Source organism: Schistocerca nitens, chromosome 2 (assembly GCF_023898315.1).
Source record: "Schistocerca nitens isolate TAMUIC-IGC-003100 chromosome 2, iqSchNite1.1, whole genome shotgun sequence".
Classification (NCBI taxonomy): Eukaryota; Metazoa; Arthropoda; class Insecta; order Orthoptera; family Acrididae; genus Schistocerca; species Schistocerca nitens.
Window position 1 is genome coordinate 326,030,133 of NC_064615.1, and position 14,944 is coordinate 326,045,076.

General features: G+C 43.9%; 1 protein-coding gene and 1 non-coding gene across 2 annotated transcripts in view; one reads left to right on the top strand and one right to left on the bottom strand.

Moving 5' to 3' along the window:
* The window catches only part of LOC126235011 (uncharacterized), a 473,551-nt gene that overhangs the window by 401,763 nt on the left and 56,844 nt on the right, over positions 1 to 14,944 (bottom strand). Inside the window, exons 7-8 of the mRNA XM_049943746.1 lie at positions 13,161 to 13,377; positions 4,657 to 4,872 (exon numbers count right to left, since the gene is read on the bottom strand). Coding sequence (XP_049799703.1) covers positions 4,657 to 4,872; positions 13,161 to 13,377 — 433 coding nt within the window. The remainder of the gene's footprint in view (positions 1 to 4,656; positions 4,873 to 13,160; positions 13,378 to 14,944) is intronic.
* Positions 3,653 to 3,727, top strand: Trnat-ugu (transfer RNA threonine (anticodon UGU)). The gene has a single exon. It is a non-coding gene; the product is annotated as a tRNA-Thr (tRNA).

The window sequence follows — 14,944 nt, forward strand, 5'->3', positions numbered from 1 at the left end:
CCAATGGCATCACTCTTAGCGCTGAATGCAGAATTGTGAGGAACTGTCAGACGACTGTTCCTAATTCTTTGTAACGCCCTACACAGAGAGATATTCCCAGCTGGACTGCTTGTCGCACTTTGGAAGTCAGGAGTGATTTCATTCATTATTTTACAAACAACTTTCGCAATGTTCGAAGGTTCCACGTTCGAAGTCACTGAGCTCTCTCGACCGACCCATTCTGCCGTTACTTCTCCTCTGCTGACTATGAAACAGCAGCATCTCATCTTCTCTTGAGTACGTGCTGGGTGCACTGTTTACTTTCACGGCATTTACTGCTATATCTGTAGGGAAGGAGTTACGTTAATCAGCCAGAACACTCTGACCACCTACCAACTATCGGTATAAACCTGTCGAGGCGGTAGTAGCGTCAATAGGCATGGAATCACTGCTAGTTACATCTACATCTACATGGGTACTCTGCAAATCACATTTAAGTGCCTGGCGGAGGGTTCATCGAACCACCTTCACAATTCTCTATTACTCCAATCCCGGACAGCGCGCGGAAACAATGAATACCTATATCTTTCCGTACGAGCTCTGATTTCCCTTATTTTATCGTGGTAATCGTTCCTCCCTATATAGGTCGGTGTCAACAAAATATTTCCGCATTCGGAGGAAAAAGTTGGTGTTTGGACTTTGGTGAGAAGAATCCGTCGGATCGAAAAACGCCTTTCTTTTAATGATGTCCAGCTCAAATCCTGTATCATTTCTGTGACACTCTCTCCCATATTTCGCGATAATACAAAACGTGCTGCCTTTCTTTGAACTTTTTCGATGTATTCCGTCAGTCCTACCTGGTAAGGATCTGACACCGCGCAGCAGTATTCTGAGAGAGGACGGACAAGCGCTGTGTAGGCAGTCTCCTTAGTAGGTCTGTTACATTTTCTAAGTGCCCTGCCAATAAAAGGCACTCGCTGGTTAGCATTCCCCACAACTTTTTCTGTGTGCTCCTTCCAATTTAAGCTGTTCGTAATTGTAATACCTAGGTATTTAGTTGAATTTATGGCTTTTAGATTAGACTGATTTATCGTGTAACCGAAGTTTAACGAGTTCCTTTTAGTACTCATGTGGATGACCTCACACTTTTCGTTATTTAGTGTCAACTGTCACTTTTCGCACCATTCCGCAATTTCTTCTAAATCGTTTTGCAGTTTGCTTTGATATTCTGATGACTTTATTAGTCGATAAACGGCAGCGTCATCTGCAAACAACGTAAGACACCGGTTCAGATTGTGTCCCAAATCGTTTATATAGATAAGGAACAGCAAAGGGCCTATTACACTGCCTTGGGGAAGGCCAGAAATCACTTCTGTTTAACTCAATAACTTTCTGTCAATTACTACGAACTGTGACCTCTCTGACAGGAAATCACAAATCCAGTCACATAACTGAGACTATATTCCATAAGCACGCAATTGAGCTACAAGTAGCTTGTGTAGCACAGTGTCAAAAGCCTTCCGGAAATCCAGATATACGGAATCGATCTGAAATCCTTTGTCAATAGCACTCAACACTTCATGTGAATTAAGAGCTAGTTGTGTTTCACAGGAATGATGTTTTCTAAACCAATGTTGACTGTGTGTCAATAGAAGGTTTTCATCGAGGTAATTCATAATGTTTGAACGCAATATATGTTTCAAAATCCTGCTAAATATCGACGTTAACGATGTGGACCTGTAATTTAGTGGATTACTCATACTTACTTTCTTGAATATTGGTGTGACCTGTGAAACTTTCCAGTCTTTGGGTAAGGATCCTTCGTCGAGCGAACAGTTCTATATGACTGTTAAGTATGGAGCTAATGCATCAGCATACTCCGAAAGGAACCTAACTGGTATACAGTCTGGACCAGAAGACTTGCTTTTATTAAATAATTTAAGTTGCTTCACTACTCCGACGATATTTACTTCTACGTTACTCACGTTGGCAGCTTTTCTCGATTAGAATTCTGGAATATTTACTTCGTCTTCTTTCGTGAAGTTAGAAACACACACGCTGCACGAAGCATCAGTGAACGTGCTGTCCATGTTTAGAATGGGAAAGGTGCGCGATCTATCTGTGTCAGAGCGAGTGCGAATTGTGATGATCCAGAGACTCGCCAGGACCATTTCTGAAACTGCACGACTTGTAGTGTGTCCGAGGAGTGCTGCGGTGAGTGTTTTCAACACGTGGCGAAACCATGGTGATGGCACGTCCAGGCGTCGTGGGTTTGGGCGGCCACCCCTCATTACTGATGTCGGACGTCATAGGCTGTGCACACTGGTGAACCAGGACATACGGCGAACTGAGGTGCAACTACCATCAAGTTGTAATGCTGGGCAGAGTAGAAGTGTGGCTGAGCACGCAGTGCACTGGACACTCCTAATGATGGCCACCGCAGCCGACGATCCATACATGTGCCAATGTTAACACCACGACATCGGCAACTGCGACTGAAATGGACACGTTACCATCAGCGCAGTGGCAGAGGGTTGCGTGGTCTGATGAATACCGATACCTTCTTCATCATGCCGACAGGACGGCGCAAATCCGTAGTCTGACAGGCGAACCAGTTCACGACACCTGTACTGCAGGACGGAAAAAAGCTGGCAGCGGCTCCATTATGCACTGAGGAATATTCATGTGGGCATCCATGGATCGTGCGGTTAAAGGCGCTGCAGTCTGGAACCGCAAGACCGCTACGGTCGCAGGTTCGAATCCTGCTTCGGGCATGGGTGTTTGTGATGTCCTTAGGTTAGTTAGGTTTAACTAGTTCTAAGTTCTAGGGGACTAATGACCTCAGCAGTTGAGTCCCATAGTGCTCAGAGCCATTTTTTGAGCCATCCATGGATCCAGAGGAGCTCGTGCAAGACACCATGACTGCCGAGGAGTATCGTACACTGGTTGGAGACCACGTACACCCCTTCATGAAGATCAAGCTTCCCGACGGCAGCTGGCATTCTTAAACAAGATAATGCTCCATGTCACATGGCCAGGAGTTTGATGGAGTGGTTCGAGGAAGACAGTGGCGAGTTCCACTTGATGTGCTGACTCCCCAAGTCGTCAGATCTTAACCCGATCGAACATATCTGGGATGTGATTCAACGTCCCTGTTCCCGGAATTTACGGGAATTAGGTAACTTGTGTGTGTGTGTGTGTGTGTGTGTGTGTGTGTGTGCAGATGTGGCGCCACCTTCCTCAAGCGACCCACCAAGGCCCTCACTGCTTCTATGCCACGACGCGTCTCTACTGTTATCCGTGCCATAGGTGGACATACTGGGTATTAGGTAGTTGGTCATAATGTTCTGGCTGATCACTGTAAGTGTGTAAGGACATCTCGTTATTTTATACTTATATGGATATGGTGTCTGTTCTTTCGGAATGTCCGAAAAAACAGACACCATATCCATATAAGTATATAGTTCTGGCGATACCGGCCATGACCTTCTTCTTCTGTGCAGATGCGCACATATTCCCCGAACTCTTACGGGACTTGGAAGAATGTCTTCCACGAGTAATGAGTGTGTTGGGGTGGGAAACTACGAATGTAGTGTGTGGACATACAAGGTGAGACTGTGACTCTCGCGGGAGGCGTGCGCGAGATAGTCCCTGCAGACGCACTATCATCTGTGCCCTCGGTGGCTCAGATGGATAGAGCGTCTGCCATGTAAGCAGGAGATCCCGGGTTCGAGTCCCGGTCGGGGCACACATTTTCAACTGCCCCTGTTGATCTGTATCAACGCACGTGCGCAGCTGACGGTATTACTATAATTCTAATCTCGTTATTTTGTGTGCCATTGGCTGTGTGCAGGTGCTGCGCTAGAGCCACCTTCTATTGCGCCTTACAACCTGTTGAGTAAGACAACTGGATATTTCTAAAGTTCTAGAGGAACGTTGGTTCTACCTAAGAGGGGAATGAGTAGGTTAGCGGACGCACGTGTCTGTATGTAGAAAGACTGGGCAATCTTTTTAAAATGGTCAATGACCTCCAGTTTGCCAACGGCATCGTGAAGGTACCCGATGAAAAGTTGCAAGGCACAGGACAAATCCTTCGTAATGTCTTATTCTGGAGAGTTTGCAGCCAGTTAAGATGGGATTTCACTGCATTACCCCAGACATCCATCCGAGTCGCAGAAAGAGCCTGTATATCGTGAGACCACAACTGACGGAGAGCACAGACCTTTCTTTAAGTGGGGGTATAATGCCCCTAGTCGCTGTGACACCTTGCTACGAAGTTCTTGGACGGGCTTCTGGCACGTGAGTCGAGTGTCGAGAATCACGCCTAGGTATTTGAACGACACGGTCCACTAAATCGATTTGCCGAAAAGTTCCACTTCTTGGATGTATGATTGATGCTTCTGCTCACAACGCAACACTCTTTGCCTCCTTTTATATTGGCGGGTCTGCCTCTGGTGACATCTAGCGATCAGTTCTGCATTAAATAGGGGGTTTATCTGATAGCGTACACATAAAGTCTCACGATCCACAGGCACTGCAAGATCGACTGCTTCCACAAGTGCAACCGTTATCCAAACACAAACAGAAATCCGAAACACTTGTAGCAGTAGCACCGTTCGCAGTATGTGATCCACTGTCGTGTGGCCTTTGTATAGAAGAGGTGCGCTGGTGACGTACCGGCAGGCGTGGAGGCAAAGGCGCGCTTCTGCTTCTCCAGCGGCTCGTCGGGGGGCAGCCTGGCGGGGGGCGTGGCGCCCGTGCCGCCCCCACCGCCGCCCACCGGGCCTACGCCCACGCGCAGCATCTCACCCTCCGACAGCGTCTTCTGCAGCAGGCGCTTCCGCGGCCGACGCTCCACCGGCGCCGGCTCGAAGTCGATCAGGATCTGCCGCGACAAGTAACAACCACTGACGTGAACAACATTCGGTCAACATCGACACCATTAAAAAACTAAGCGACATGCAGGAATAGTTTCAGAATGGGTATTTTTGGTATGTGTGCATTTTTTATAGTGGGGCAAAAAAGCACTACAAAACACCAACAGAAAATGCTCAGAAATAGTTCGATTAACAGGCCGCAATATTTCATCTGCTCATTCAAATGCAAAGGTTCTTATGCAAGTGAATCTCTGACTGTAGTAATAACACTAACTAGTCCAAGCCTGCTTGTTTTGAGAAAAACGAAAATAATGTTTTTTTGTATGTTTCTTCTTTTTCCTTTGTCAATTGAATTTCTCTTTGTATGATACATATTCTGATTATATCCAGACCTTATTTTTAGTGGTGTTATGATTACATTATTAGATGATTTTAGTCCTATAAGTTATTCAATGTGTGTTGTTTTTGAAACAAATTGCTTTTCACAAAAATTATTCTACGTTGCTCAACAGTTTATTTTTGTAAGGTTACATGTTATGTTAGGGAAACTAGGTTCATTGTTTGTCCCTGCAAAAGCTGTTGTTATAAGGTTAGATCACAGGTTCTGAATATCGGTTTGTAACTACTAAACAAACAGTCAGTAAATGACAAGCTTGGTGAAGTACTGCTTGTCTCCATGTCTCTTATTCTCTGCCAGGATCTTTAGTGTCTACTAGAGAGCTCAGAGGCCTATTGAAGGATAGGTGCTCTTCAGGGAAGTAAATGACGAAGTCTTGAGTTCGTCTGTTTTCTTGCGGGCGACCAGATGTAAACTAAAACGGTTCTTTGAAGATATTCAAATAAAATTCATACTTAATGTTAATTTATTTGTGGTGTAGTATTTTGCATTGCCTGTGCATGATTTTGACATTTAGTTGGCAGTTTAAATAATGCTGTTCTCCTGTGTCACAGTGAATTTTATTTTGGGGATACAAATTTACCTGTCAATAATTCGTAATTATTCCTGCACCACTGGTTTGATTTGCTGATGAATTTTTACCTCTCTCATCAGCAGGGGATTTTCCATAAGCAAGTAGAATGCTTACCCTCCTGGGCCTTTGGCTTGTGGCGACGTGGATGCCTAAGGAAGCTTACTTACATACCTCAGGTTGTCCAATGATGGAATTAACGAAATGTTGAAAGTTGTTGCATCCCCGTTGGTACTTACCCTCTTCTGGTACCCTTCCTGTCATCTGGGAATATCATGTACAGAAATACATCCTTGAATATAAGAATCCTGTCCATACTTTGAAATCATGTATTAGGAATTTGAAAATGTTTCATCTTTTTCCTCAGCATTCAGTAACAAAATAAAACGTTAAATTACAACTTTAATAATAAATAAGCTTCATTATCAGAATTTTTTCACCAATATTTTCTTTGGAAACCGACTTGGTACTGTAATTTTTGTACTCAAAAACTTTTATTCGTGATCTTTTTATGATTTAGTTTTGTTCTCGATATTCTTTACACCCTTTTTTCTCTTTAAGCTCTTACTACCAAAATCTACACATACATAATCGATGGGCTTTAACAATGCATAATCACGGCAATACTGGGGTAATATCAGGGAACACACACGCCAACGGCGGCTGCTGAAATAGCGCTAGTCCTCGACAAGTGTCGTTCCTCCTCTCACTCATACCTTTGCATCTATTTTCTTCCATTAAGAATGCAGAACAAAAGTTCTTTCTGCATTCATTCCATGGAGAGAGCTTCAAAGTATGGAAACCAACTCTTAACTCAGTATGGGCAAAAAGTGGACTACTGTTGTTTCTGCAGTCAGCTATTCAAGTGAAGAATAAACTCTACACTGACTGTTAAGTCATGTGCAACAGCGTGTGCCCTCACGGGCTGATGACCATTTGTTTCCAGTTGTGGATGCGCTGTTTTTTTAGCCGGTCGCAGCAGGATCCCGTGAGGCAGCTGACCTACATTCACATGCGGGCATGCTCTCTCTTGATGTTGGACTGCCGCACACGATTTCAGTTCTCTCTCTCTCTCCTAGAGTTTATCCAGCCATACGGTGCCCACTCCTTTTCGGTGGTTTGGCACATTAATGTGTTTAAACTTTGTGGCTGGCTGAGCTTCCAATCTTCTCAGTCGTCAGTAAAGCTGAGGAGTGTCATGCGCGCAAATCTTGAAAACTTTCTGCTGTGCTTTACCTTGTTTTAGCTCTTTGTGTGTCGTATTTTCAGAGGTGGAGATTGTGGACTTGCCCAGCATTTGCCTAAACGAGTGTGGGAAAGCACCTAAAACTACGCTACTCTGCGTACCGGAACAACGGTCGTAACTCAGCAGTGCGGAGTCGGTTTGCATCTTGCTCACCTTGCCCATCTTGCAAGCTAGAGTGCTGCACATTAAGCTGCACAGGCAGGCCACGATGACATTACAGACACCGTGTTTACATCAGCAGTACTCAATCCTTGTGCTCTGTGTACGGCATTAAGTGAGGCTTACACGAAAGATTGGGCAACACAAGTGGGTGTTACACCATGACTACAAACTGTTAAAGCGCTTTCAAAGTCGCTACAGGTCTAAAAGAAGGTTTATAGTTCCTTGAAAATAAGCAGGACATCCGAAATTGGTGCGGCAAATTGAAATAACCGTACATTAGTTGCGGGATGCTGTTGTGACAAGCTACTGAACTTCTGGGAGAGTAGTACAGAGATTTCTGCTGTCGACGAGCATGAAGATTAGGAAACCAGAGAGAAGGTGAAAGGAGACCTTTGACGTATTCTTGCAGTTTTCATTAATTGTAAAATGTAAACTTTCACGCCAAGAAATGTCAAACTTATTTAAGTATTGTGGGCTATTGTGCTGTGATCCGGTGAATGTCTTTTTGAAATCCAACGTTTCGCACCCGTCTGCGTGGGCTATCTTCAAGGCGGGTGGTGAGAGCGGAGGAGGGAACTGTAACTTTTTCAAAGGCCCTTGTATACGCACCCTGTCTCACTAGTGACTAAACCAAAATTTCGTTTCGCGATCTCCCTCGCTTAGCTGTGACGTCACACGTTTTGTAAACTTCAGCTTGTCGTCGGTTGCTGTCGTCTGCTATTATCATCCAGTGCTGGAAGAGTGCTACACTTCCTTTTGACTGGGTAGTCCTTAAAGACGAGTCGAAAGTCGTTTGGAAGAAAATTACAGCATCAGCAGAAAGTCGGAAACTGACGGGTCAGATGTTGCATAACATGCTATGCAACCATGGGACTACCGTATTTGATATGATAAGACTCGTTTACTGCCAGTCACAAACGGATACTATGAAAAGCTATACAGAGAGACCTCAATAATTTTAAACGGAACAAGGAGTGTGCGAAACTGAATGGTATTTGGACTCCGGTGGTGAAGAAGGTGTGTACCAGTTCTCCACCACGGGATGATACCAACAGCGGACGACAGCAACCGACAACAGCCAATTGCGCTAGAGTTTTCAAAACGAGTGACGCCGACGCTCTGCGCGGGAACAAGCAGAAATTGAATTTTACTTAGTCAGTAGGGAACTGTGTCGTATATAGGACATTCGAAAAAGCTACAAACCCTCTTGTAGATGTACGCAGGAGACGAGGACGAGACGTTGGTTTTCAACAACCCATCGTAAGGCCACGGGGTAATAGCCTGGAACAGAGTGCTCATTAAATCATTAAAAATAACCCCGTGATCAGCTACAGGAGGACAAACAGATGCAATCAATAAAAAGTTCTTTCATTTCTTGCCGGATGAGACCATCAAAATGGTGCGACATCTCGATGAGTGTCACTCCTAGCATCTCGTGCGAAGTGTCGAAACAGTACACAGGCGATTCTGAGGGACTGGTCACACCCGCCCCTCGCGACAGGCCGGGTGAGAGTGTAGGGGTGGGATCAACCGCGTGCGAATCCGAGTGGGATTGAGGAGGGAGGGGGGGGGGGGGGGAGAGAGGATCGACCGCGTTCGAATCCCGGCGTGGTCTTCCAGGCGGCACCTGGCATGCGGTGTGGATAACTCTCAGCTGGGAGCCCTCGCAGCGTGTTCCGTGCAGTAGCGGGTCCCAAGCGGAGTTCAGTTGGCAGTCATCGTCTCTGTTTATGAGGCCTGATATTGATGGCTTTCTTTATTAAGAAGTCCAAAATCTAGTGAATCTGCACGGGAATCTGGTCGGTTGAAAATCGAGCATACGCTTTTATTCCGAGCTGCTCTCACTGACCGACGTTTTAGTCTTTTTGCCCCAGGCGAACGTATCCGATTTTCTCCAAGCAGCGCTTGTAATGTTATGTGTGCCTCATTGCTTTTTTCTTTAACTAATTTGTGCCTGATTTTATTCTGAGAAGCTTAGTAATGTATGTAAATACCGTAAATGTAAATTTGATTCAAAAAGTACTTGAAGTGAATTGAAGCGCAGCTGGACAGAAAGAAACTCTTTAGCGCACAATCCCCGCAACGATAGTACAAGTGAATCTTTGAGTATGGACTCTAAAAACTAAAAGAAGACAATTGGTTTATTAAAAAAAGAGAGAACTGTTAATCTGTACCTTGTGGAAAGAGGACGTGTTGCTAGGCCGTCGCTCAGAATATATTGCTACATTTAATGAAAATTGATATTTTAGTGATAAAACCGAGTAAAGTATGTGTAAGAGTTGCCAAACATTTATGTATACAAATTTTCTGGAGGTGAAGAATAGAAATATCTTGTTTTTGGAAAAGGAGGTGAACTTCATTGTCGTCGCCGTCTATCAATCGACAGAATTGTAAGTGTACAAAGTTCACTAAAATACAGGAAAAGAAATGCATTCTCTATAGTTTTCATTCAATAAGTAACAATCTCTCATAATTTCTTAATGACAGTAAATGGATTATGTTCTGACCAATTTTGATGTAGCAGGACGTGTAGTTTGAAGGAAGTCTGTGTGCTAAGCAATCTCCTTTTCTCACGAAAATCAGATTGCTGTTTGATCTTATTTACTTACAACAGTGGTCCCTTAGGTATGAAAAGCTACGAAAACTTGGGCTCAAAGCTATCCGCAATACGGCCAAGTAACTAACAAAGTTGTATTTTAAACCTTAAAGAACAATAACTTCCTCCAAATTGTAATACGTCACCAACTGATGCAGAAGCTGATAATTCAAGGAGGCAGCAACCAGAATTCAGGTACCAGTTACGACTTAAAGTAAAAACCTCAATCAAAAATCAACCCCTCTCTCTCTCTCTCTCTCTCTCCAAACACATATATAAATACTCATATTATTATAAAAAAAGTCATTTTATACGCTGCGGAACGCAGTGTTGTGGAGGGCCAGTGGATCTTGGGACGATGATCACACAGACCATTTCTTTCAGCATGTCGAGCTCGCTGTAACACAGTTATTCAGATTAACCTTCCGATAGGTGCGCCTTCTGGTCGTACAATGGCCGCCGCCCGTATCTCGCAGATACCACTTGTTATTAATAAACTTTACGTCTTTTTAAGCATTAAATTTTTATCGTAAAAGTAATATTAGCTATTATTCATGGGTTATACAAACAAGAGCTAGGTAAAAAATTTATTTAAAAATCAAGTTATTTTTCATACCACGCATTTTCTTCCCAAAGCATTTCGAGGTACCGATTCTTTCAGTGTACGAATGTCAAATTTATACACAATTACGCTTGAAATTTTGGTTTCTCAGTGTACTAAAGTTATTTAGAAGTTGGAATACAGTTAATGCAAACATTTCTTGAGTGCTGTAAACAAATGAAGTATCCACATATTTCACATCTGAAACGGGTGATGGTTCAAATGGTTCAAATGGCTCTGAGCACTATGGGACTCAACTTCTGAGGTCATTAGTCCCCTAGAACTTGGAACTAGTTAAATCTAACTAACCTAAGGACATCACACACATCCATGCCCGAGTCAGGATTCGAAACTGCGACCGTATCAGCCGCGCGGTTCCGGGCTGAGCGCCTAGAACCGCTAGACCACCGCACCCGGCGAAACGGGTGATTCTCGTTTTATTATCAACTAAACATGGCCTACTTTTTTTTTTTTCAGAGGCTCCTTAGTTCATCTTGTTCTCCTCGTCCTTGTTGCTGTTGGTGTTCATTTTCTGTGTGTGACACATTTAAAACTTTTGTACGAAGGTCTCCTACATCTACATCTACATCTGAATGTATACTTTGCAAATCACATTCAAGTGCCTGGCAGAGGGTTCAGGGAACCACCTTCACAATTCTCAATTATTCCAATATCGTATAGCGCGCGGAAAGAATGAAAACCTATATCTTTCCGTACGAGCTCTGATTTACCTTATTTTATCGTGGTGATCGTTCCTCCCTGAGTACTTCTCCTTTCTACATCTTCCTGCACAAGTTCGTTTGAAAGCTTTCTGAAATATTTTCTTCTCTTCAGATTATTGCTGGTGTATCCTTTCTAGATCATAAATGAATTTTGGCAGTAACGTTATAATGGAAAAAAAACACCACCAGAGGCCGTCGCTTTGTATTTCTCGAAACGTTGAAAGACCCACAAAATTTGTCGACAGTGTCAACGCCTCCTTTTGTGTGATTGTAAAAAGTTATGATATCTGGTTTCTTGAGATCAACTGCTCCGTCATCGTATTTGCTATCATTGTTAAGGCTGGATATCAACAAAACATTCTTGCAGTTTTTTGGCACGTATGAAACAAGTGTTGTCTCTTTGAGAAAACCAAACAGAGTTGAGTGGGGCTCTCGCTTTCTGGACGCTGTGAATTTTGGAGGAATCTGTGGCTTATTTTTACGTAGCGTGCCAACGTATGAAATTTTTTTTTATGCCAATTCCTTTACCAAATCGTAATCCGTAAACCAATTGTCGGCCGTGATATTTCTCCAACTGCAGAAAGTGGGTGCTGCTAACCTTTTCACAGCGTCGGATGGTTTATTGCTTGCACTAAATGGACCGTAAATATTATATGTATAATATAGCCGAGACTGGACCAAAGCATAAATTTATGCCATATTTGCTTGACTTTTTTGGCATATATTGTATGAAACCGCTTCTACCTCGAAAAGCCTCGATTTTTTCATCGATTGTGACATTTTCACCAAGTGAATAGCATTTTTGGCAGTTCACAACGAATTCTTCAAAAATGATTCTTATAGGAGCTAGGCGGTCAATTTTTCTTCGTCCTCCTCTTGTTTCCAAGTCATCGAAACGAATAGATCGCATTAAAAACTGAAATATTTTTATACTCATGACGGTTAGGAAGTCATCCATCTGCCATAAGTCGTCGAGATTCAGACGATTCGCGTGGTACACCCGAGCGAGATAAAGCAGCTCGAATAAGGCTTTCATTTCTACTGTGTCTGTCTCTTGAGCGTCCCTTCATGAGAATAGATATCTTGTATTGTATGAATAAATTTGTTTGTATTTTCTACAATAAGTTGAATCATTGGGTCAGAGATGAGGGATTTCCATGAGTCTAGAATAATACTAACGTTTTTCGCAGGTCCGATTACTCCGAGCAGATCAAGTAAAATATTTTGTTTACCTCGTCTTTGCCTGTTCCTTGGTTTTCTTTGCCATGACCAAACCCGATTTTTTTTTGTATTTTTCCTTTGAACAGCTTGAAACGTCAATTTGGTGCTCTCATCTCCGTCGTCTTCAGAGCTGGACTGAGCATTCTTTCTTGATACAGTGTTCGGCCATGGTTCATCGAATACTGCCATCATCGTCGAATGGTGGCTCGCTCTTATTCAAATGTCAAGCTATTCGCCGGTTACTCCAACTGGCTTCTTTGAGCCGAGCTATACGTCCTCTTTCAAATACTGACATCTGCTTATATTGTTCACGTTCCTGTCTACGAGGCACAGTAACTGTCGAACTGAGTTCAAGGGATGAAATTCGCAAAGACTTTTTGCCCTGTTTTCGACATGTCCCCTGTTTACTATCGTTACCAGCTGTGCAGTGAAATTGCTCTACAGCGTCATACATTCATCCAGTGGCTGCCAAAGTTTACAATTTGCATTTTCCATCGGTACCTATATGAATACCAGTTTGAGAGAAATTTGCATAACTCATCCTTCAAGGCTCCATTTTTTTTGTCTTAGAATGTATAATTCATACCCTTTTCAAAATTTGCAGTATTATAACCCAAGAAAAGTTATGTCGTACAAAACGAAGGAGGAACTAGCGACTGCAAGCAGGCCTAGAAGAGTTACCTCTTTGTAGGCCTTGCGGTGTCGTGGCGTGGTGCGGGCCGAGGCAGGCGCGGCTGTGGGGGCGGCGGCGGCGGCTGGCGGCTGCTGGATGGGGCTGCGCGGGGGCGGCGTGGTGACGAGGAAGGGAGAGCGCGGCGGCTCCTCGGACTGTGTGCGCTGCAGCGGCTCGTGCGACGTGTCGTCCGCGCCCCCCGCCCCTGGGCCGCCTGCCGCGCCGTCCGCAAAGCAGCCCCCCGCCTCCGAGAAGCTCTTCATCAGCCGGCCGCGTCCGTTGGCCATCACGCCACCGCCGTTGGTCTGCGCAAACTGCGACACCATCCGCACCTGCAACGACGACCTGTCTGCACAGCTGCGACCACACCCAGCACCAACCTGTTAATACTTCATCATGAAAATTAAACATTATTGTCAAAACGTAGCTCAGAAAGTTAGGGGTATGAACTGCTGATAATTAATTCTCCCTTTTTCGAAAATTTTCTTCGACTACCAGAAATACGTTTCATTTTTCATTTCTTCTAATATATGAATATATGAATGTTTCTCGTGTGCCACAGATTACATTTATAATAAATAACCGTATCATATTTAAGGTGCTGCAGCAGTGCACATAAATATATCAGTCAAGGCACAGAGATGTCCTAGTTGACAATCAAAAAGAAAACATGTAGTCGGAATTTGACATTGTCAACTGGTGCGGCTCAGTACTGTGATAAACACACAGCACAGAAAAGAGCTTGCAAAAATTCACCCCCTGTTAAGACGGGATACACCTAAAGTATTCTCCGCCCTTGGGTAAATTATTTTAGGAATGGTAACCAGCACGAACACTTCCTGCCTGCACTGTGGTACACTGAAGCATCAGTATTCCTTTCGTATTGGCGTGATGAATTCATGCCCAGTCTTTCACCTACACTAGACGGACTAAAATTGCACTTAGGCTAAGAAAACAAGACAGAAATTCATCATCATCGTCATCGGATTCCAGCTCTAAATATTTTCTTCCTAAAGGATAAATTGAGATCGGCGAATGAAAAACCAGCAGAAGCTGGAGAGGATATGGTAGGATGGGTACACTAGAACTACAACTCGCACCGAGTCTGATATAAACTTGAATGTAGTCACGAACTGCAGAGGGTGCCAGGTCTGTAGCGACTGGTACAAGCGTGATGATTTTTCCTGTCAATCTACCCTTCCTTTAAGTGAAGTATCTCCTTACTTTCATCTGTGCAGAAGTACCAGAAAAACACGGCACGCTGAATAATGTTACAAAGCCACTTCAGCCAACTACGTTGGAACTACTGAAAATCCTGCAGACACTTTTCTGGAACCATATGTAAGTTGACCTCTTCACAGACTCCGCGCGGAGGCAGCATCCGTGGTCATTCTGGACTTGTCCCATTGGGCAAATATTTTTTTCTTGTAGCCTATCAGCTAAAATGCTCCACTCCCTCGCATCTCGTTGTCACTGGCCTGTACGGTACGATACCCATTGGAAATCTAGAAATTCGAATTCTGATTTCTTACAAGTCACGTGGGAAACCACATACTGCGTTTCACATGAGTGACGCTTTCTTGTTTCGTGACAATTTTCAGACATGCATGTACGCACATCCGCGCGCGCTCATTTACACACTCCTCCACGGCCACATCAATCACTCTCCCAAACGTCTACCAACATACCACTTCACAAGTACCCTCTACATTGCTATAACGTCTCAGACAACACTGCAGGAAGGTTAAGATCAGCGTACAACGAGCAAGGTTATTTCCGGAGAAATGTCTAAATTTGACATTCTGTTAACAGGAAAGTTTGACAATAGGTACAAATGCCAAAGCGTTGACGAATGGCATCATTTTGTTGTAGAATAATGCCCGCTCACATGTTGGCAAA